Genomic DNA, 25,130 nt, shown 5'->3' on the forward strand with positions numbered 1-25,130 from the left:
ATCTCTACCAAAAATTAGCGGGCAGGGTGGCACACGCCTGTAATCCCAGCTACTTGGGAGGCTGAGGCATGAGAATCAGCTGGAACCCAAGAGGTGGAGGTTGCAGTGAGTTGAGATCGTGCCACTGCACTCCAGCCTGGGCAACAGAGGGAGACTGTTTTTTGTTTGTTTGTTTTAAAGACACTTTTAACCTTCCGCTATGGATTTTTGACCTGCATTTTTCCTCTTGTATTTTATAAGAGCAGACACAAAGGGCACTTCAATAAAATTCAGCTCAATAACTTTAGGAACCTGATCTCCTTTTCTTTGACTTTAAGCTGAAAGTGTTAATTTCTCACAACTTGTGCTCTATAGATTGAAACCAAATGAATTAGCATCAGCTGTTTATGAGTAATGCAGGGTATTTTGGTCTTTTGCTAAATTCAGAAAGAAATGCTAAAGTGCTGATGGATTTGCACTAGCCGTATAGATCTTTGGTGGAGGAGGAAATGGGAAAATTATTAATTTCAGGTAAGAAATAAGGTAGTCATTTTTGAAATGCAAGATTCATTTCTTTTTAAAATCACCACATAATGAAAACTTTAAGGGCTGCATTGGTGGGTTTTTAAAAAAATTGTAAAGTGTTTTTAGTGTTATGTGCTGAAAAACATTTTTGTAGTTCGTTTGACAAGCAGTGAAACTAGCAATTATCACTAATTCTGAGTCTTCCAATGAACCTCTGTGTCAAATTTTTAAATTTAATTATCCTATTTTTCTCCTAGAGAATAATATTGATATAATTTTGTGAGACATAGCAGACAGTTCCCATTGCTGAGAATAGAGCCTAGTATGGGGGTATTATGATTCTTGAATGATTGAACAAGACATTTGCTTCTGAACATCTTAGTAAATTATCACTTCTGACAATGTCTGAAGTTTGAATTTTGATATTCTCTGCCAAGCTATTGAATACTCTAAATAATGTTGTTTATTCTATTATTTAAATCATTAGTATTATAGATCTAGCTTTAAACAGCTGCTGCACTCCAGCCCTTTTTCTTCACCTGCAGATATTGAGTCTGATAACTGTTTTGTATACATAGCCTTTCAGTAAATCTACTTATCAGTCATCAAATTAACTTAATTATAAGTTAAATGATGAGATGGACCAAGAGTGTTATTGAAATCTCATTTCCACACATTTCTTCTCTTCTTTTGTAGAAGGTAATGAAATGAACCTGTCGGTGTTCCTGTTTTTATGAATTTTATTTCTCTTAGTACAGTGATTCTGATAGTGGGTTCTGCAGACCAGCAAATTAGCATTATCTGAGAACTTGTTAGGAAAGCAAATCTCAGTTCCCACTTCAGGTTGAGTAATTTAGAAACCCTGGGGTAGGGCTTAGCATGCTCTTTCAATAAATTCTCCAGGTGATTCTGATGTATGTTAAAGTTGAGAAGCATTCACTTAGTATTTTGAGCTCTCCAATTTAGTTCCTTATAAATTGTTGAAGATATTTTTTCCAGATTTCTTTCCAAATGTGTGCTCAACCTTATTATTGATAGGTTTCAAGGTTATCGTCTTCTTCCCATTAATACCTTCATCTATATCCAATTTTCAAACTTTTAAGAAAGCATGGCTATTTTGCTGCAGTATGGTGAATTAGGTACCCTGACTGACCTTCCCAAATAAACAATTTAAAATTCTAGATAATTGTTTTTTGGAGGGAGGACAGGGTCTTGCTCTGTCACACAGGCCGGAGTGCAGTAGTGTGAATATGGCTGACTGCAACCTCGACCTGTTGGGCTCAAGCGATCCTCCCACCTCAGCCTCCCGAGTAGCTGGGGCCATGGGTGCACACCACCATGTCCAGCAAAGTTTTTTATTTGTTGTGGAGATGGGGTCTTGCCATGTTGCACAGACTGGTCTCGAACTCCTGGGCTCAAGCAGTTCTTCCACCTGGGCCTCTCAAAGTGCTGGAATTACAGGTGCGAGCGACTGTGCCTGGAAGATGAAATATTTTTTAAGGTAAAACCTTACATGCATGCAGATAGCTGGCTGAAAAGTAAGGAATAATCAGGTCAAAAACTATGTGAAGGTGAAAACCCAGAGATATAAGCCAAGTACTTCTGCCTTGAGGACATTATTTGCAAATGACATTACTTGGAAAACCTAGTTAACTTGTGCTTGTGCCTCAAGAAGCTCAGAGAACAGAAGATAAAAGTAGTTTTCTGGTAGAACGTCCCACCTCTCCTGGTAAAGATGGTACCCCAAGGGGCTATACATCATAATAAATGAGAACTAGTAATAAACGTACCTTGTCTAAGGATCGGAAAGGAAAATTTCCTGCCTCAAACTTTGGTGGTGATGGGAAGGGTACAGAAATTCCCTGAGAAGTTTTACCCACAAGCTGACCTTCATGCAGGTTTGAATCCTGATTTTATATTACCTGGATGGTATGAAAATCTTAAGCCAGTAATTAAATATAAAAGTGGTACAAGAGTGACGATGTCTTAAAATGCCTAAGAATGTCTAAAAAGCAGCAAATACAAAGCTTCTTGGGAGAACCCATCTTGATCTTAGGATTTAGAAAATTCCTAAACGTAAAGCTGTAAGAAATGTGAACTCACATTCACAAAATACAGAAAGAAATAAGATGCAATGAATGAGAGGAAGCAGAAATAATAAAGAGCAGAATCAGAACCTGCAAAGAGTTCACATATTGGAGTTAGCAGACACAGATTATAAGTACATGTATTTCATATGCTTATAGAAAAAAAGAAATTTAAAATAGGAATGAGGAGCAAGTATACAAAAATGACCAGTGTACAAATTTAATAACAGATTAGACACAGCTAAAGAAAGATTTAGTAAAGTGGATCTGAAAAAAATTGCAGTATAGAGGCAAGAAAATGAAAAGTAATAAAAGAGTTAAGAGAATACAGAGGGTAGAATAGGAAGGTTCAGTCTAGTCAGAATTCCGGGGCAGGGGAGCAGGGGCATGGAAAAGAATGAGGCAAAGGCAGTATTTGAAGAGATAATGACAGAGAACTGGTGAAAAACAACCTACAAATTTAGGAAGATAAAGAATCCCAGAAAGGATAAAAAGAAAAGAAATTCACACCTAAACATTTTTTAAAGAAACTACATGATACCATAGAAAGGTCTTAAAAGCTGTCAGAAGCCGGGCATGGTGGCTCACACCTGTAATCCCAGCACTTTGGGAGGCAGAGGAGGGCGGATCACCTGAGGTCAGGAGTTCGAGACCAGCCGCAACATGGAGAAACCCTGTCTCTACTAAAAATACAAAATTAGCTGGGCGTGGTGGTGCATGCCTGTAATCCCAGCTACTCAGGAGGCTGAGGCAGGAGAATTGTTTGAACCTGGGAGGTGGAGGTTGCAGTGAGCCGAGATCGTGCCATTGCATGCCAGCCTGGGCAACAAAAGCAAAACTCCATCTCAAAAAAAAAAAAAAAAAAAAAAAAAAAGCTGTCAGAGAAAAAAGATATTACCTTCAACAAGTATTTGGCTGTCAGCTGTTTTCCTGTCTATAATAATGAAAGCCATAAGACAGGGAGTAATATTTTCCATATGCTTAGAGAAAATAATTGTCAACCAAGAATTGTATATCTTGTGAAGAATGGGGGCAAAATTAGACACTTTAAAACAGACAAATACTGAATGTTGTAACCATCAAGCCTTCCCTACTAGTGGAAATTCAGATCAATTTTCTGAAGGCTAAAAAAAAAAAAAAAGTGACCACTGTTGTAAAGTCTGAGATTTAAGAAGGATTGAAGAGTAAAGAATAATGGTAAATCTGTGGATATATTGAAATAAATATTGGCTTTATAAAATGATGTATGTGGAGATTTTAAAAATAGAACTAAATAGGCCAGGTGTGGTGGCTCACGCCTGTAATCCCAGCACTTTGGGAGGCTGAGGTGGGCGGATCACCTGAGGTTATGAGTTTGAGATCAGCCTGACCAACGTGGAGAAACCCCATCTCTACTAAAAATACAAAAAAAAAAAAGAAAAAAAAATTAGCCAGGTGTGATGGCGCATGCCTGTAATCCCAGCTACTCAGGAGGTTGAGGTAGGAGAATCGCTTGAACCCAGGAGGCAGAAGTTGCAGTGAGCCGAAATCATGCCATTGCACTCCAGCCTGGGCAACAAGAGCAAAACTCTGTCTCAAAAAAAAAAAAAAAAAAAGAACTAAATATGTGATAACAACAGCATCTAAATCAAAAGAGTGGTTAAAGTATTTTATGATCCTTATACTGTTGAAAAGAAAGGTAAAGCTATTCAATTAACTTTAGATTTTGATAGGTATGTGTATTAGTATTTTCAGAGTAACTACTAAAATAGTATAAATATTAGGAATAATTTATAGCAGAAAAAACAATTTTTAAAAGGCAAGGAAGAAGTGAAAAACAGAAAAGGTCAGATAAAGAGGAAACAAAAATAAAATGTAGAAATCAAATCAAATATATGGTAGACTAAATGCTTCGTTCAGACAAAGAATGTCAGATTGGATTATTTAAAAGCAAGCAGGCTGGGTGCAGTGGCTCACGCCTGTAATCCGAGCACTTTGAGAGGCTGAGATGGGTGGATCACTTGAGATCAGGAGTTTGAGACCACCCTGGCCAATATGGCCAGCTGGCCATGGCCAGCTAATACAAAAATTAGCTGGGTGTGGTGGTGCACACCTGTAATCCCAGGTACTTGGGAAGCTGAGGCAGGAGAATCACTTGAACCCAGGAGGCGGAAATTGCCGTAAGCCAAGATCATGCCTCTGTACTCCAGCCTGGGCAACAAAGTGAGACTCTGTCTCAAAAAAAAAAAAAATAAATAAAAGCAAGCAAACAAACTTACTGAAACAACACAAAATCCAGCTATAATTTTCAAGAGAGATAGCTAATACATATGAATGTAGAAAGACAGAAAGCAAAAGGATGGAAAAAGTCTATCAGGCAAATTCTAACCAAAAGGGAGGTAAACTAACTGTATTAGCATCAGACAATATGATCTTTCAGACAAAAGAGACAGCTAGAGATAGGTCCCTCAACAATGAGAAAAGGTTTATTTATCCATAAAGGTAAAAACAATTCCAAACTTGTGTGAACCTAATAATTGCCTCAATATACAAAGAACAAAATGACAGAATTATAAGATGAAATAGACAAATCTACCACGGTGAGGAGTTTCAAAACTCCCTAATTGAAAAATTAAAAAGACAAAATGGTTACAGCTGAAAATTAAATTAAATTAAAAATTCAATTTCTCGGTTGCAGTAGCCATTTTTCAAGGGCTTACTAGTGACATGTGACAATGGCTGCTGTATTGGACAGCACAGAAAGTACTTTTGCACTGCATTAATTTAGAAGACAATATAATTAACAACATTAATAATTGAGTATTGAACACACCACATCCAAGGTGCAGATCTCTGTATAATATCTGATCATAATGTGGGCAGGTTAGAAATTAATGACAAGAAAAGGCAGAAACATTGGAGACAGGTGAAGATTTCTTAAACAGAATACAAAAAGCCTAGATACAAAGGAAAAAAGTGATTAATTGGATTTCATCAAAAGACACTGACTTAGTTTGCTTAGGCTGCCATAACACGATACTATAGACTTGGTGGCTTAAACAAGAGAAATGTATTTTCTCACAGTTCTGGAAACTGGAAGTTTGAGACTGGGGTGCCAGTATGACTGCGTTTTGGTGAGCACTGTCTTTGTGACTTGCACGCAGGCTTCTTGCCGTGTGTCTGTGTGGCGGAGAGACAGCAAGATCTCACCATCTCTCTTCCTTTTCTTATAAGGCCACAGTCCTGTCAGATTAGGGCCCTTCGCTTATGACCTAATTTAACCTTAATTATCTCCCAAAGTCCCTATCTCCAAAATAGTTGGGGTTGGGGAAACGCCTTGACTAATGAATTTTGGTGGGGGCAGTGGGGAGTGCACATTTCACTCCATAGTAAACACCATTGAGGAGAAAGAACAGAGTGGAAGAAGGTATTTGAAATACATGTATTTGACGGCCAGGCACGGTGGCTCACACCTGTAATCCTAGCACTTTGGGAGGCCGAGGTGGGTGGATCACGAGGTCAGGAGATCGAGACCATCCTGGCTAACACGGTGAAACCCCATCTCTACTAAAAATACAAAAAATTAGCCAGGCATGGTGGCGGGTGCCTGTAGTCCTAGCTACTTGGGAGCCTGAGGCAGAAGAATGGCGTGAACCCAGGAGGTGGAGCTTGCAGTGAGCCGAGATCGCGTCACTGCACTCCAGCCTGGGCGACAGAGCGAGACTCTGTCTCAAAAAAAGAAAAGAAAAAAAGAAATACATGTATTTGACAAGGACTTGTACCTGGAATATATAAAGAACTACAAATCAAGAATAAAAAGAAAGGACAGAAAGCCAATGGAAAAATGAACAAAGAATTCAAACAGGATTTCACAAAGAACTTACCTGTAACATATGTTAAATGCTCAACCTCATTAGTCATCAGAGAATTACAAGTTAAAACCTCAGGGAGATATTACTACACACCCACCAGAAAGTTAAATTAAGAACACATTGTCGTGACAATTCTGTGTTTGATTTTGTTTTGTTTTTTGAGATGGAGTCTTGCTCTGTCACCCAGGCTGGAGTGCAGTGGCATGATCCCAGCTTGTTGCAACCTCTGCCTCCTGGGTTCAAGTGATTCTCCTGCCTCAGCCTCCCGAATAGCTGGGATTATGGGCACCCACCACCATGCCTGGCTAATTTTTGTATTTTAGTAGAGATGGGGTTTTGCCATGTTGGCCAGGCTGGTCTTGAACTCCTGATCTCAAGCGATCCACCTGCCTCGGCCTCCCAAAGTGCTGGGATTACAGGCATGAGCCCGCGCACCTGGCCTGTCATGACAATTCTAAGTGGTGATGAGGATGTGCAGCAGCTAGAACTGATGAAAATGTATGAGCACAAGCTCTTTGGAAAACTAGCAGAATTCCCTAAAACTGAGTGTAGGCATGATGCCCGTGACCCAGCACTTACACTCCTGGGGGTGGGAGGAGTGAATATATTTCTATTCATGATTTCTATCTCTGATGACAGAAATTAAGCTAGTGGTTATCTGTGGTTGAGTAGAAGGATAGTGACTAGAAGGAGCGGGCAGTATGGGATGCTGATAATGTCCTCTTGACCTAACTGTTGGTTACCCTGGGTGTGTTCACTTTGTAGAAATTCATTGAGCCAAATGCGTACAATGTATGCACTTTTCTGTATATATGTTCTTCTTCAATAAAAACTTGATTTAAATAATGTTCTTTTTCTTAAACTGGGTAGTAGGTTTATGGTGTTTAATGTGTTGCCTATATTTTATACATATTTTATTCCTGTTCAGTGTCCAAAAAATATAAAAAGTAGTCACTGCTTTGTTGTTAATTTGAGCATCTCCTGCACCTAGCACAGTGCCTGGGACATTATAGATATTTGTTAAATATTTGTTCTGTGGAAAAGAAGTAGGCTGGTAATTTCTTTTTGCTTTCCAGCAGCCAGTTTTTGATTCAATTATTTGTAAATATGATTTCTACTCAGTTGTTTCTAAATAATAAAAGATGTAAATACTATTGTGTTTATATTTATTAGTAAGCTGAATTTATTAAATGAGAAACCTCTCAATATTAAGGACACATCATAAATTATTAGCATGCTGTGTTACAATGACTAAAAGTAGTATCAACAATTTAGATAAGTATAGTGTGGCCTTACGGATATAAGTCAATAGATCATGCAGCATTGAAGATGTGCAGTTTACTAGATCTTCTAATATTCTCGGGTGTCTCACTGTTTCTTTTTTCTTTTTTTTTTTTTTTTTTTTTGAGATAGGGCATCACTTTGTCACCCAGTCTGGAATGCAGTGGCGTGATCAAGGCTCACTGTAGCCTTGACCTCCTGGGCTCAAACCTCTCACCTCAGCGCCCTGAATAACGGGGATTACTGATTTGTGCCACCAAGCCAGGCTAATTTTTTTCTTTTCTTTTCTTTCTTTCTTTTCTTTTCTTTCTTTCTTTCTTTTCTTTCTTTCTTTCTTTCTTTCTTTCTTTCTTTCTTTCTTTCTTTCTTTCTTTCTTTCTTTCTCTCTCTCTCTTTCTTTCTTTTCTTTCTTTCCTCTCTTTCTCTTTCTTTCTCTCTCTCTCTCCCTTTCTTCCTTTCTTCCTTTCTTTTTTAGAGTTTAGGTCTCACTATGTTGCCCAGGCTGGTCTTGAACTCCTGGCCTCAAATGATTCTCCCTCCTTGGCCTCCCAAAGTATTGAGATTATAGTTTTCAGCCACCGCACCCAGCCTCACTGTTTTCTTCAGTTGTTTCTGAACAACTGGAATCTCAGCTGTCTTTTTCAATTAAATCCCGTGTTCGTTCCTCCATACCATGCTGCCTCTTGCCCATTTTTGCATTTCTCCTTTCTGCTTTCCTGAACATCCTGAGTCTTACTGGGCTGGAAACTCTTCCCTTGTTGGGACAGGGGAGAGGCTCTAGGCCTTGGATCCTTGTTCTGATTCCTTCTCCAAAGAGTTTTCCCTTTTTCTTCCCCTTTCAAAACAACATAAGTGCAAAAGCTTTGTCAGGATGTTGGGAATTAAAAAAGCTTCAGAAACATTTTGATTCATTTAACAACATTACTCTGAAACTTTTTAGAGTAAGAGTACCAAGTCACTGAATAAGACGATCTTGAAATTAAATGATATTTTACAGTTTTAAAAACACCTTCACAGATCTTTTCTTATTAGATTCTCAGCGCAACCTTATGAGTTGGCACTGTCAAAATTCAGTTCAACAAACAAAATCCAACTAACAGAAAAACTCACAGCTCACATCATACTTAATGGTTGAAGACTGAAAGCTTTCCCCCTTAAGATCAGAACAAGACAAGGATGCTCTCGCCACTCCTATTCAACACTCTATTGGTGGTTCTAGGTGGGGCAGTTAAGCAGGAAAAAGAAAAGACATTTATATCAGAAAGAAATAAAACTATATTTACAGATGACATGATCTTATATGTAGAAAAATCCTACAGAATTTACCAAAAAAAAAAATTGGAACTAATAAATGAGTTCAGCAAAGTTGCAGGATACAAGATTATTATCTAAAAATCAGTTGCATTCCTATATGCTAGCTATGGATAATCTGAAAATGAAATAGAAAAAATTCCATTTATAACAACATCAGAAAGAATAAAATACTTATGAATAAAGTTAACCAAAGAAGTGTAAGATTTGTACACTAAAAAACAGAAAACATGTTGAAGGAAATTAGAGATCTAAATAAATTGAAAGACATCCTGTGTTCATGGCTTGGAAGACTTAATATTGTTAAGATGACAGTGCTACCCAGATTTATCTACAGATTTAATGCAATCACTATCACAGTTCAACTGCCTTTTTCCCAGAAATGGACAACCTGATCTTATGATTCATATGGAATTGCAGAGCCATATTTGCCACAACAGTCTTGAAAAAAAGAGAACAAAATTGTAGGACTCATACTTCCTGATTTCAAAACTTACTACAAAACTACAGTAATCCAGATGGCATGTCACTGGCATGAGGAGAGTTGTGTAAACCAATGGAATACAATTTAGAGTCCAGAAATAAACCCATACATCTATGGTCAGTTGATTTTGACCAGGGCGCCAAGATCATTAACTGGGGAAAGAATAATCTTTTCAACACATGTTGCTGGGGCAACTGGGTATCTACATGTAACAAAATGAATTTGGATCCCTGCCTCACATCACATATGAAAATTAACTCAGAATGGATCAAAGACCTAAACCTGTTAAGTTCTTAGAAGGAAACATAGGTGAAAATCTGTATGACCTTGGATTAAATGGTGATTTTTAAAGATATATCACAAAAACACAAGCAGTGAAAGAAAAAAGTAGATAAACTGGACTTTGTTAAAGTTAAATACTTTCATGCATCAAAGGACACTGTAGAATGAAGACAACTCACAGAATGGGGGAAAATATTTGCAAATTATATCTCTGATAAGTATATATATTTTATATATATATTGTTTATATCCAGAATATGCAAAGAACCCTTTCAACTCAACAAAGACAATGCAATTTAAAAATGGGTAAAGCATTTGAATAGAATAGACATTTCTCCAAAGAAGATGTACAAATGACCTATAAGCACATGACAAGATCTTCAACATCATGGTCCATAGGGAATTACAAATCAAAACCACAATGAGAGATAACACTTTACACCCTCTAGGATGGTCATACTTTTTTTTTTTTTTTAAAGACAGTAACAAGTTTTGATAAGGAGGTAGAGAAGTTGGAGCCCTCATTGCTGATGGGAATGTAAAATGATGCAGCTACTGCACAAAAGTTTTGCAGTTCCTTAAAAAACTAAACATAGAATAACTCAGCAATTCTACTCCTGGGTATAGACCCAAGATAATTGAAAACATATATTCATACATTAACTTGTACATACATTAACATGTGGCATTATTCATAGTTGCCAAAAAGTGGAAGCAACCCAAATGTCCATCAGCTGATGAAATGATAAATAAAATGTGGTATGTCCATACAATGAAATCTTATCTGGCTGTAAAAAGGAATGAAGAAGCCAGGTGCAGTAGCTCACAACTGTAATCCCATTGCTTTAGGAGGCCACGATGGGAGGATTGCTTAAGGCCAGGAGTTCAAGACTGGCTTGGGCAACATAGACCCAGTCTCTTCAAAATAAATAAAAAGAATGAAATACTATTACATGCTACAACATGAACCTTGGAAACATTATGCTAGGTGAAAATCCAGTCACAAAGATGACAAATTATATGATTCTACTTACATGAAATGTCCACAATAAGCAAATTCATAGAGACAGAAAGTAGATTAGTGGTTGAGAAGGAATGAAAGAAGGGATGAATTGAGACTAACTGCTAGTAGGGACAGAGTTTCTTTTTGGGATGATGGAACTGTTCTGGAATTAGATAGTGATTATGGTTGTACAACATAGTGAATATACTAAAAACCACCCAAAGGCTGGGTGCAGTGGCTCATGCCTATAATCCCAACACTTTGGGAGACTGAGGTGGGAAGATTGCTTGAGGCCAAGAGGTCAAGACCAGCCTAGGCAACACAGCAAGACCTTGTTTCTACAAAAAAAAAAAAAAAAAAAAAAAAATTGTTTTAATTACCTGGCTATGGTGGTGTGTGCCTGTAGTCCCAGCTACTTTGGAGGCTGAGGTGGGAAGATCACTTGAGCCTGTGAATTCGAGGTTACAGTGAGCTGTGATTGTGCCACTGTGCTCCAGCTTGAGTGATAGAGCATGACCCTGTCTCTCAAAACAAAACCCTCCAAAAAACAAAAACCATCCAAGTATACATTTTAAATGATTAATATTATATGAAATATATCAGCCGGGTGCGGTGGCTCACACCTGTAATCCCAGCATTTTGGGAGGCAGAGATTGGCGGATCACGAGGTCAGGAGATGGAGACCATCCTGGCTAACATGGTGAAACCCCGTCTCTGTTAAAAATACAAAAAATTAGCCAGGCGTGGTGGCACATGCCTGTAGTCCCAACTATTCAGAAGGCTGAGACAGGAGAATTGCCTGAACCCGGGAGGCAGAGGTTACAGCGAGCTGAGATCGTGCCACTGAACTCCTGCCTGGGCGACAGAGTGAGACTCTGTCTTTAAAAAAAAAAAAAAAAAAAAAATATATATATATATATATATATATATCTGTCTCCAAAACGGCAATGAGAACTCAATTAACATTTATCATATTGTATATTCCCTGAGTGGTGCAGGAGAATCAGAGCTTAGAATCTTGTGAGGAAGGCATGGTACTTAAATAAGTCTAGTGTAAGGCAGCTTGTAATAAGTAGTACTAAGACTGCTGAAGAAGCACAAATAAAGGAGATATTCAATCTTACTAGGAACCAGGGAGTTTCATAAACTTGGCTTTGCAAGGTGGGAAAGATTTTCACAGGTGGAAGGGGTTTGAAATAGGGAGTTCAGTCAAAAGGAATAGTGTGAGTGAAGGAATGGAGTTTGGAATGTGAGGTACATGGGGTCGGGGTGGGGTATTGAGGTAGATGATGCAGAAAAATAAAGATGGATCTTGCATAGGTGGCTGTGAGTAACATGCTAAGGAGTTTGGGCTTTATTACTTATGAATCATATTTTTGGTTTCAGGTCATGTCTGGTGGCAGAGGGAAGGCTGAATTGGAGGAGAACAAAAGCTAGAACCAGGGACAACAATTATTACCATTGTAGTTTTTTAGGAGAGGTGATATGGCTGAACTAGGTTATGGTTGTAAGGCTGGAAGGGAGGCACATCCAAGTGACAGTGCAGTAGACTTAGTAGACTCTTGATTGTTTATGTGTGCGTTCCGGGGATAGGCAGTGAAGGGAAGAATGACCCTGAAATCTTGAATTTAATGATTTGAAAGGATAATGATGGTATTAACAGATGAGGAACACAGCAAGACAAACAAATGAAAATGAATACTGAGGAGAAGGAGGTACCACTGAATTTGGCATTTAGTCATTGGTGATTTTGAAGACAGCAGTTACAGTAAAGTGGCTGCTGGAAAGGATTTCAAAGAATGGTTGAAGAAGATAGCCATAGGATGAGAACATGGAAGGCAAGGAAGGGAGACTTGAGAGGTTTGGTAATAAAGAGAAGAGAGAAAAGGGTGCTAGTTTGAAGTGAGTTAAAAGAATTACAGAGTAGAATTAAAGTAGGATTATGGGGATTTTTGCTTTTTAAGTGACCCATGAGAGGCTTACTGGCAGTGTGCCAAGATTCAAGAGAGCAAAGATTGGCAGGGTGGGATTAAGTGATGGGATAGCCGGGTGCAGTGGCTCATGCCTGTAATCCCAGCACTTTGGGAGGCTGAGGTGGGCGGATCACTTGAGGTCAGGAATTCGAGATCAGCCTGGCCAACATGGTGAAACCTGTCTCTACAAAAAATACAAAAATTATCTGGGTGTGGTGGTGGTTGCCTGTAATCCCAGCTATTTGGGAGGCTGAGGCAGGAGAATTGTTTGAACCTGGGAGGTGGAGGTTGCAGTGAGGCAAGATCGAGCCACTGCACTAACTCCAGCATGGGTGACAGAGTGAGACTCCATCTCAAAAAAGAGAAAACAAAAAAAACAACGGTAGGGAGCCTTCTGCCTCTTTAAACATTTGAAATGCATATCCTGAGATGCTTCTGTGAAGTTAGGAATATTAATTTTTTGATACGAATCTGACAAAACTAGACATCAAAATATGCCATATATGGTAATTAAAACAATGTGGTACTAGTATAGAAAGCAGACAAGTAGTTAATGAAGTAGAACAACCAACCCAGAAATAGAACCAGATACACCTGAAAACTTCATACATGAGGTTTAAAATCAGTGTGGAAAGCTGGAAATCACCCATAGTTTCGTTATCCAGTCAGTTGTTTTTCACGTTTTGGTGTGTTTCCATTTAGTTGGTTTGCTGTACTTTTTAAAAAATAATGCTGTAGGGTGAGCGTGGTGGCTCACACTTGTAGTCCCAGCACTTTGGGAGTCCGAAGCAGGCAGATCACTTGAGGTCAGGAGTTTGAGACCAGCCTGGCCAACCTGATGAAATCCCATCTCTACAAAAAATACAAAAGTTAGCCTGGTGTGGCGGTGCTTGCCTGTAGCCTCAACTACTCGGGAGACTGAGGTGGGAAGATGGCTTGAGCCGGGGGAGCAAAGGTTGCAGTGTGCTGAGATGGCGCCACTGCACTCCAGCCTGGGTGATAAAGTCAGACCTTGCCTCACACACACACACAAAAAAAATGCTGTAAAGTAAAATTTCTATATACAATTCTGTGATATGAACCCTACCTTAGTGTGTTATGAGGATTTTGATCCTTATATGATATGATATATAATCAAGTGTGGGTACGTTGTAGTTTACAGAACCATTACTTTGAAACAAGACCTTTAGGTTACTCCTAATTCATCACTGTTAGAATAATGCTGTAGGGAAAAAATTATACATAAAAGTTTTCTATATTTAAAATGATTTTTGTGAGACAAAGTTTATTTATTATAAAAACAGTTCCAGCAGTTCAGAATTGTAAAGAGTTTTACAGAATTGTAAAGAGTTCAGAATTGTAAAGACATTTTCTTGTCTTTCTCCTTGGTGGTTAACAGTTTAGTGTGTATCTTTTTTTTAAGTTTAGTTTTTATTTTTTTGTAGAGACAGGGTCTTGCTTTTTTGCCCAGGCTGGGGTGCAGTGGTGTGATCATAGCTCACTGCAGCCTCATACTCCTGGGCTCAAGCAGTCCTCCCACCTCAGCCTCCCAAGTAGTTGGGACTACCGGCATGTACCACCACGCCTGGCTAATTTCTGTATCTTTTGTAGAGACAGGGTTTCACCATGTTGCCCAGGCTGGTCTGGAACTCCTGGGCTCAGGTGATCCCCCTGCCTCGGCTTCCCAAAGTGTTGGAATTACAGGCATGAGCCACTGCACGTGGACTAGTTTCTTTTTAATTTCTGAGTAGTATTCAATTGTATGGCTCTCCTATAATTTCTTCATTCATTCATCTTTTGGTAGACATTCGTGTTGTTTCCATTTTTAGGCTATTATGAGTACAGCTGTTGTGATCATTTGTGTGTGAGTCTTTGTGTGGATATATTTTCATTTGACTAAAAACCTAGGGGTGCACTTGTTGGGTCACATTAACTTTGTAGAAACTGCATTGCATCTTTGCCAATATTGAACGTTGTCAGCCTTTTATATTTTTCTTTGCATGCTTTTCCCCCCAAAAGACCAAAATGGGAATTGTTTTTCTTTTCATTATAAACTTGTAGAGCAATTTTAAAGTTCTAAGGGATGCCAGGCAGGAGGTTCATCTATGTGAACAGTTACTAGTTTGAGGTAGAGAATGTCAAGGATATCCCTAAAGGCTTTTCAAGAGATAACTATAGGACATATAAGTTTAACTTATTTCTACCCCATCACTTCTAGTCACACGTGACTTCAGAATTTTAACAGAAATTATTATTATAGGAATATGTAGCACAGAGGGATTCCATAGGCCTGAAGATTAGTACTGATGGCCTTTCTTGCGTTATTCTAGGCTAGTGCTATCCGATGAAACTTTCTGCAGTGATAGCCACTAGCCGCAGGTGGCTTTTGAAATTAATTTAACTTTAAATTAATTTTAATGGTGAAATATGTCTAGTGATTTCTTTACCGAACAGTGTAGTTCCGAAATGTTATTTTTCAGGAAAGATCCTCTAGCAAGAAGTAGTTGAGTGAGACCTGTTAGCTGAGCTGGCCCTGGGGCAGGTTTGTGTTTTCAGTCCTTCCCTTTCCTGTGGGAAAAATGAAACCAAAGCCTAGAGCACCACAGAAGAAGAACCAGTGGATTCATAAGGGTGACAGTTCAGGTAGGGGAAGCTGTTTGGTAATGAGCTCTTTTGGTCAGATGCCACACTGTTTTTCTTTCTGTTTATTTTGCCCTATTAAATTATTTAGTAAATAGTAAAGCGTACTTTAATCCAGTTTTTAAAGTGGACCTTTGGACGAAAGTATGTGATTTAAATTCCAAAGCTGTTCAGTGTTGTCCAGAAGAGTCCTGATGAAATCACCCCAGTTTCTTTGATGAAGGCAAGCAAATAATCTTTCTGCACATTAAAGGCTTTCAAGCAAGTAATGATGTAATTACCTCACTAAAGTTTCCATTAAAGGTTTGTTGAAATTTTCATTCTTTATAGTAGCAATGAGTTTATAATTTTTGACATTTTAAGTTGTTATAATGAAGACATTTCTATAGCCTTCAGACAGTTAAATGTTCTAGTAACTCAACATATAAAATGCCTATCAGTTTTATATTTTCATTTCTTTTTTTTTTTTTTTTTTTGAGACAGAGTCTCATTGTGTCACCCAGGCTGGAGTGCAGTGGCACAATCTCAGCTCACTGCAACCTCCACCTTCTGGGTTCAAGCAATTCTCCTACCTTAGCCTCCCGAGTAGCTGGGACTACAGGCACACACCGCCACGCCCGGCTAATTTTTTGTATTTTAGTAGACATGGGGTTTCACCATGTTGCCCATGCTGGTCTTGAACTCCTGAGCTCAGGCAATCCTCCCACCTCGGCCTCCCAAAATGCTGAGATTATAGGTGTGAGCCACCGCGCCTAGCCTGTACTTTCATTTCTTAATAGCTGCATAACTGTAGTGGTTGGCTTTCATTATTGTTTCCTAGGGGCAAGGTCAATGTTAGAAAAATTGTGGAATTTTCCCTTGGCATTGCTGTGGTGAGTAGACAGCTACTATTTATAGAGACTTATACTTAAAAATGAGATACCCTGCTTGGCTTACCATAAAAACACAGATGCTTATGGATTCCAGTAGGGAAGCCTTTTGTTCACAGCATCTGTTTTGGTTGGCCAGCCAGATGACTTCTGTGGATTTTTTCACTCCTTTTGAAGGACACTTGACAAACAAACAAGCTTATAAATGAAAGAGTTAACTTAGCATTTTGTAAATTTATTTTATTACTTTAGCTATATTGTTCTGTGAAATATTTTGAACTATCAGATCATTTTAGCTCAGTTTTATCACTTCCTAAATAACCTTGAGACGATCAGTCCTTTGTTACATGTTCTTTGGATTGTTTATTCTGCATTTGAGACGGATTTTTATTGATCTATAAATTTTTGTGTTCAACAAACATTTAATGAGTACTCACTGTGTACTAGGCCCTGTACTAACACTGGGAACTACAGATGTGAGCAAGATAGTCTCAGTCTTTGAGAAGTTTAGTGTCTCATATGCAGTGCAAACATGTAGACAGAATAAAATTATAGTTGAGTGCTTCCATTTGAAGTTTATTTCATCAGTTTAGTGGGGAGGGGTAGGTGTCTAGGAATGCCTTCCAGAAAAAGTAGTGTCTAAGTGGAGAATTGTAGAATGAGTGGGAGTTGTCCAGGGACGGAGCAGGGGTTAGCGGGGCAGATTATATAAAAGAAAGAAGCTTGCAGGTGAAAACGACCCTGGGAAAGTGGGAAACTGAAAAAGTTCAGTACATTTCTGTCATATGGCTGATCAAGCTGTGACTTTGGGCAAAATGCTGTCAACATTTGTTGAACACATAAATGCTGTCTCATTCACAAAGCAAACTTGTGACCTAGACTTTATTCATCTTGTGCTAAATTAGTGATTTCCAAACATTTGATCATGAATCTCATAAGTAAAAAATGTTTTGATTATGTATCCTCATATATTGATTGTATGCCAATATTTGTTTATAGATGATATATAGTACTCAAAGTTATATACGCAGTAGAACATGTATAGAAAACAAAAAAAATTAAAAGGATGAGCTAAAGATGACATGTACAATATTCTCACAGTGTTAATTTTACTAAAAATACAGAAAGTAGGCTGGGTGCAGTGGCTCAGGCCTGTAATCCCAGCACTTTGGGAGGCTGAGGGAGGCAGATCCCTTGAGGTCAGGAGTTTGAGACAAGCCTGACCAATATAGCGAAATCCCATCTCTACTAAAAAATACAAAAATTAGCTGGGCATGGTGGCACATGCCCGTAATCCCAGCTTCTCGGGAGGGTGAGGCAGGAGAATTGCTTGAACCTGGGAGGCGGAGGTTACAATGAGCCGAGATCATGCCACTGTACTCCATCTTGGGTGACAGAGCAAGACTCCATCTAAAAAAAAAAACAAACAAAAAAAAACAAAACCCAGAAAGTAAAGTGGTACATCATTATTCTTTAAAATCTTCATTTAATATTATGCGATACAGCTGCTCAGAGGGCTGTTTCTAAATTCAGTTTATTTTGATACTTTAATGGCAGTCAAAGCCTGAATCAAAATGGAAGAATTTGGCTGCACTTTCTAAATCATATTCTTTTTTCTCCAAACTTATTCACTATTTATGGAAATGCTTTATTGAAATGTGGCTGGTAAATATCCATCTATTAGTTTTTCTTGCAGATTAATAAAAATATATTATACTTTTATTGTGCTAACAAATGGGTTCCAAAAATCACTGTAAGTCTTCATTTGGAAGATACTTTAAAAAGTTTTAGAATATTCTGTTTCTGACTTTATAAAGCATGAAGATACGAGTTTTTGGTGTCTTTATTTTTTAGATTTTATATATATTATTTCAACAGCAGAATCACTTAGCAATGGAAATGTTTCCAATTATCCAATTTTGAAATGCTCTATTAGGAAAGATTTTTTTTTTCTCTCGCTCTCTTTTTTTTTTTTAAGATGAAGCCTCGCTCTTGTCCCCAAGGCTGGAGTGCAATGGTGCCATCTTGGCTCACTGTAACCTCCGCCTCCTGGGTTCAAGCGATTCTCCTGCCTCAGCCTCCCGAGTAGCTGGGATTACAGGTGCCCGCCACCACGCCCGGCTAATTTTTGTATTTTAAGTAGAGATGGGGTTTCACCATGTTGGCCAGGCTAGTCTCAAACTCCTGACCTTAGGTGATCCGCCTGCCTCAGCCTCCCAAAGTACTGGGATTACAGGCGTGAGCCACTGCACCCGGCTGATTTTTTTCTCTTCTTCTTTTTTCTGGAAAAGCTGAAAATAATTCTGACATGTTGCTAAACATTTTTATTTTGTAGGGGCAGAGTGAGTTTTTTTGTTTAATCTTCTTGGTAGCATACTACTTATAACCTCCTCAGAAATATTTAGCAAGTTTGGAACTCTAGTCTTTTTATTTTTAAAAAATTGTGTAACTCATCTACATTTAACAAATCTTTTAAGTACATTTTTTGTGGTAACTAGTGAATCTGTGTGGATTTAAAAACAAAAAAAAGATTATGAGGCCAAGGCAGGTGGATCACTTGAGGCCAGGAGTTTGAGACCAGCCTGGCCAACATGGTGAAACCCCATCTCTACTAAAAATACAAAAATTAGTCAGAAGTGGTGGTACACAACTGTAGTCCCAGCTACTCTGAGCTGAGAATGCGCCACTGCACTTTATTCTGGGCGACAGAGCAAGACTCTCAAACAAACAAACAAAAAAATTCAGTGGCTACTCTATATCTCCCGGAGTGTAGGAAGCTTCTATATTCATACAGTTAACCTCAGTGACATCTGAGGTACCTTGTTCTGACTTAATTGCAGCAATAGTTTACCTGTGAATGAAGCCGTTAAAGGCTTTTGTATCAGATGCTATCACTGTAACTTTATCCTGGAATTCTTTTTTTGTTTTTTTGGTTTTTGAGATGGAGTCTCGCTCTGTTGCCCAGGCTGGAGTGCAGTGACACGATCTCAGCTCACTGCAAGCTCTGCCTCCCGGGCTCACGCCTTTCTCCTGCCTCAGCCTCCCGAGTAGCTGGGACTACAGGTGCCTGCCACCAGGCCCGGCTAATTGTTTCGTATTTTTAGTAGAGACGGGGTTTCACCGTGTTAGCCAGCATGGTCTTGATATCCTGACCTCGTGATCTGCCCGCCTCGGCCTCCCAAAGTGCTGGGATTACAGGTGTGAGCCACCGCACTTGGCCAGAATTCTTTTTTTAAATTCCAGTCAAAGCAGTCATTTCATCAGTGGTTACAGTTTTCCCATAAAGCGCCTTGTTTCATTTACAGTTAAGAATACCTTCCTTATAATACATTGTTCCTTGGTATCTTACAAAATTGTATTTCCTGTATATTTCATAATTACCCAGCAAATACCCTAAGATGAAAGAATCATCTGTATTTTTATCCAATTATATAGCAGACCCCACACACTGTATTTTGTCCTGATATCTTCAAGTCTTTAGGGTTTTCTAAGAGCTTTTGACTATACTTACCAATAAAAGAATACATTTAGTTTGTCACCATTTTTATTTCTGTGTATAATTTCAGCTATGGTCCATGGCTTTTTTTAGGGAAACCTTAGCAGTTTCAACACTAACTTTCATACAGTTTTGTGAACTGTCACATTAAATAGCCTGTGATTTTAGACATAGGTGGAAAAATTATAGACGTTTAACTCTTGCTGTGAACACTTGTGCACAGCCTGGCGGATTATGAGGACTTTGTTCGTGCCATCAGATTATATCTTAAGGTAGAGTAGACACATAGAATGACGTTCATCTTTAATAAAAAATGGGCTGGGTGCGGTGGCTCATGCCTGTAATCCCAGCACTTTGGGAGACCGAGGTGGATGGATCACAAGGTCAGGAGATTGAGACCATCCTGGCTAACATGGTGAAACCCCGTCTCTAATGAAAATACAAAAAAATTAGCCGGGCATGGTGGTGGGCGCCTGTAGTCCCAGCTACTCGGGAGGCTGAGGCAGGAGAATGGCGTGAACCCGCGAGGCGGAGCTTGCAGTGAGATCGCACCAGGGCACTCCAGCCTGGGTGACAGAGCGAGACTCCATCTCAAAAAAATTAAAATAAATAAATAAATAGATAAATAAATAAATGGTGTGGCTGGACGCAGTGGCTCACGCCTGTAATCCTAGCACTTTGGGAGGCCGAGGCGGGCGGACTGCCTGAGCTCAGGAGTTCGAGACCAGCCTGGGCAACAGGATGAAACCCCCATCTCTACCAAAAATACAAAAATTAGCTGGAGCGCACCTGTAACTCAGCTGCTTGGGATGCTGAGGCACGAGAATCGCTTGAACCAGGGAGGCGGAGGTTGCAGTGAGCTGAGATCCACCATTGCACTCCAGCCTGGGCAACAGAGAGAGACTGTGTCAAAAAACGAAACAACACATAAATAAGAAATAGTGTAAAGTCAATATAAATACAAGTACTAATATTTTATTTTTACACCCCAAAGGATTATCATATAATACAAACACCCTTCAAGTACACATATCCCACTTTAGAGACTCATGCCCTAAGTAACAGGGATAATGATATTGAAACTGGCCTTTTAGTTAAAATAAAAGCAAAGCCAAAAATAATTCACTTTCCTCTATAAATGTATATTTGGGAGACAAATTTAAGAATAATCGTCCTGTCCGGGTGCAGTGGTTCACGCCTGTAATCCCAGCACTTTGGGAGGCCAAGGTGGGCGGATCGTGAGGTCAGGAGATCAAGACCATCCTGGCTAACACGGTGAAACCCCGACTCTACTAAAAATACAAAAAATTAGCTGGGCATGGTGGTGGGCACCTGTAGTCCCAGCTACTCAGGAGGCTGAGGCAGGAGAATGGCATGAACCCGGGAGGCGGAGCTTGCAGTAAGCCGAGATCATGCCACTGCACTCCAGCCTGGGTGACAGAGTGAGACTCCATCTCAAAAAAAAAAAAAAAAAAAATCAGCTTTGTCTTGAGGTTTGAAGAATGAACCCTTCAGTCATAGACTATGACTACCTGTCATAGCTCACTAGAAAACCCTAGGGAACCATGGAATGGTTATTGGTTAAATATATTATATAAAGGAACATTTTGTTAGTTGCTATTGACCAAAAAGGCTGTTTTTTTTAAAAATACAGTCTGTAATTATTTTTGTTGGAAGATATTTGGAAGATGGTTTTTCTCAATCTATAGGAGATACAGTTTGTAGCCACCTGGGATCTCTTATAAAAAGATACTTTTTCATAGTATACTTTTTATAATATGCATAAAATTTCATAATATACTTTTGATAATATACATAAAATTTGATACATAAGTTTATCAAATTTATTGAATTTACTTTAGTGCATTTTTATTAGTCAAGATTCTTTGGAAGACATGGAAAGCTAATTCAAAAAAGCTTGAGCAAAATACTTTGTTGGCTCGTAACTAATGTTCAGGACTGGTCTCAAGAACTTGGTTGCCAGGTCTGTGTTTCCAGGTTATCTATTAGCTTGTCTGTGTCTCTGTGATAGTTTTACCCTTTTAGAGTGGAAAGTCTTCCTCCACGTGGTGCTCTGGCTTGCAGAAGAATGCCTTTGGTCTGGCGCCAGCATATATAAAATCCTGTGGGTGGGATAGAGTAGATGTGGTTGCATGTGTGCTGACTGGCAGTCTCACTAACCACATGGAATGGGGAAGGAAGGTTTCCCAAAGGAAGGGTTTGCTCTTACTGCAGAGGAAGGGATGCTGGGAGTCAAAAATAATAGATGTTCGTTACAGCAATGAGAGTGATGAAAATTCTTTAAGGGAATAGAACATGACTTAATTTGATTTTCCTAATCATTGATTCTTATAGAGCATGCAAGCGGCAAGATGTCCTACAGATGAATTATCTTTAACCAATTGTGCAGTTGTGAATGAAAAGGATTTCCAGTCTGGCCAGTGAGTATCTGACTTTGTTTTCTTTTAACCTGCTAAGTGGCATTTGGGAAACTTACAGAGAGTCATTTTTAGGAAACGTTGGAAGATATTTTTTAAAAATTCTTGCTGAGTTGGAAAATGGAGATGAGGAAAAATTATGTATTTGAATCATTACTGGGTCAAGCTTTGATAAATACTGTATAATGTTTTAAAAATGTTTTATGTATAAAACTTTAGTTTTCATCAGTTTTCTTAGTAGAGCTAAACATACTGGTTGTATGAATCACATACAGCAGAGTTGTTAGGTGTTTGGCTCTGGCCAACTCAGATTGTTTGAGTTTTCCTGGCTCTACCAATTACAAACTGTGTGACCATTTCTGTACCTCTATGTCCTGATCTGTAAAATGGAGATGATCTCTTCCTCAAGGTAGCTATGAAGATTGAGTTACATAAATAAAGCGCTTAGAACCGTTCCCAATGTGTTAACAAGCTCTTAGTAAATATTAGCTGTTATGATTATTATTACCATGATAATCCAGGAGACATGAACATTGGAAGATGGGCTGGGTATGGTGGCTCACGCCTGTAATCCTAGTACTTTGGGATGCCAAGGCAGGCTGATTGCCTAAGCTCAGGAATTTGGGACCAACCTGGCCAACATGGTGAAACCCCATCTCTACTAAAAATAAAAATTAGCCAGGCATGGTGGTGTGCGCCTGTAGTCCCAGTTTCTCAGGAGGCTGAGGCATGAGAATCACTTGAACCCAGGAGGCAGAGACTGTAGTGAGCTGAGATCGCACCACTGCACTGCAGCCTGGGTGACACAATGAGACTCTGTCTCAAAAAAAAAAAGGAAAGGAAAAAGAAAATTGGAAGCTGCAAAGCAAATGTAGAATCCTTAAAGGCATTTTGCATTGTAATTTATTTTAACTGATTCATATCACCACACTGCCAGGACTTCTAAAGACCCTGCTGCAAGTTCAGTGCCATCCATATGCTTCTGAGATTGGTATAGATAAGGAGATGAAGGGGCTGTAGGGAAATAAGAGGCAAGGTGGTAGGGTTTTAACTGAGCATTTTTCTTAAAATGTTGTCTGTGAAATACATGAGTTTCACAGAGTTAGAAATGCTAATCATCTTTGGTTTCCAGCTTCAGAGTAAGAGGCTGTACTATATGGTGATATTAACATTGTTTCCAGGGCTAAACATTCTGTGATGCTAAATTGAGCACAGGACTTTCAACAGATAAACTGAAGTATAGATAATCAACGTGAGAATTTGTGGAATTCTTTTACATATGTTAAATGTTCACTGTGCTCATGGTGGGGTTACTCAAAATGTAGTTGATATAAGGAACATGTGTTCTAGTGGCAAAAAAATATGTATAGAAACATTAGCCATTGATGTGAAAAATTACAGCATTCTAAAAAGATAATGTTTAAAAAGATAGTGAGCTAGGCATGTTAGGGCATGCCTGTAGTCCCAACTACTTTAGAGACTGAAGCAGGAGAATCTCTTGAGCCCAGGAGTTTGAGGCCAGCCTGGTCGATATAGCAAGACCACATATATTTAAAAAAAAAAAAAAAAAAAAGGTACTGCTGTTGCATAACAGGATTTGAAGCTTCTATCTTACACATAGTACTTTTTAGTTACCTGGTATAGGAGATTATCATGAGAGGACTGTGTGTTGTTGTTTTTTTTTATTTACAGGTAATTTTTGAACAGGGAATTAGCACAAAATTTTTTAAAACAGTAAATATTGATGTCTACATGAAAGCTGATGTATTTTGGGAATTTAAAAAATTTTTTTTTTTATTTTGTAGGTTGTTATTGTTTTAGCCTGTTGAGAGAGTCTGCAAATAAATTTAATGAGTAGTCTAAAAACTAACTTTTTTTTTATTGCTATATCCTAGCTCTTTTATCTTTGGCTCTCTTCTCCTTATTAGGATGTGAAGTAATTCTCAGAAGAGGAAATGCATCTAGTTTTTACTTGATAGCAAGGACTCTAAATCACTGGCTTCAGTTTTATATAAACTGGAAATATAATGAAGTTGGTATTTTGGATGGTATTTTGGCTGGATTCTACTTGATGAGTGTTTGACCCAAGGTGCTCCTTATATCTGGAAAACATATGGGATTGCTGATAGTTTGGGAAACTAAATTTGTGGTTCTATTTCTTCAAGACACAGATAGTGTCATTTCCACCTGATACTCATTAAATATCAGTTTGAAAAGAAATACATTTTGAAATTATGTTCTTCATTTCCTTCAATGTGGAGTACTAACTATGTTTCTGTCCTTTAGGCATGTGATTGTGAGGACCTCTCCCAACCACAGGTACACATTTACACTGAAGACACATCCATCAGTGGTTCCAGGGAGCATTGCATTCAGTTTACCTCAGGTAACTCAGATGTTAATTTATTCTCTTCTGTTTTTGAAAGTCATAGAATATGAATAGTCCGTTCATTTTAAGCAAGCATCACCCTATGACTGTATTGATTCATACTGAAGAAAAACATCTAAGTATTATATAAGGAATTTAAAGATACAGTCTTCTTTTTTTTTTTTTTTTTTTTTTTTAAGACAGGGTCACGTTCTGAGACCCAGGCTGGAGTGCAGTGGCACGATCATGGCTCCTGGTCTCAAGCAATTCTCATACCTCAGTCTCCCGAGTAGCTGAGTAGCTGAGACTATAGGCTTGTACCACTGTGCCTGACTAATTTTAAAATTTTTTGTAGAGATGGGGTCTTAACTGTGTTGCCCAAGCTGGTCTTTAACTCTTGGGCTCAAGTAATCCTCCCACTTTGGCCTCCCAAAGTGCTGGGATTATAGGGTGTGAGTCATCATGCCCAACCTAAAGACAGATTCTTAATTGCCAGTTTTTGCTATGGCTGCCTTCTTTTGGCTTGATTTTTTTTTCCTAATT

General features: G+C 38.7%; 1 protein-coding gene across 2 annotated transcripts in view; it reads left to right on the forward strand.

Moving 5' to 3' along the window:
• Positions 1–25,130, forward strand: part of NSF (N-ethylmaleimide sensitive factor, vesicle fusing ATPase) — a 166,026-nt gene that overhangs the window by 11,332 nt on the left and 129,564 nt on the right. For both annotated transcript variants that reach the window (XM_054458860.2, XM_063656806.1), the window contains exons 2-3: positions 22,137–22,222; positions 24,506–24,605. In XM_054458860.2, coding sequence (XP_054314835.1) covers positions 22,137–22,222; positions 24,506–24,605 — 186 coding nt within the window. The remainder of the gene's footprint in view (positions 1–22,136; positions 22,223–24,505; positions 24,606–25,130) is intronic.

This window comes from Pongo pygmaeus, chromosome 19 (genome assembly GCF_028885625.2).
Source record: "Pongo pygmaeus isolate AG05252 chromosome 19, NHGRI_mPonPyg2-v2.0_pri, whole genome shotgun sequence".
In the NCBI taxonomy this organism is placed as follows: domain Eukaryota; kingdom Metazoa; phylum Chordata; class Mammalia; order Primates; family Hominidae; genus Pongo; species Pongo pygmaeus.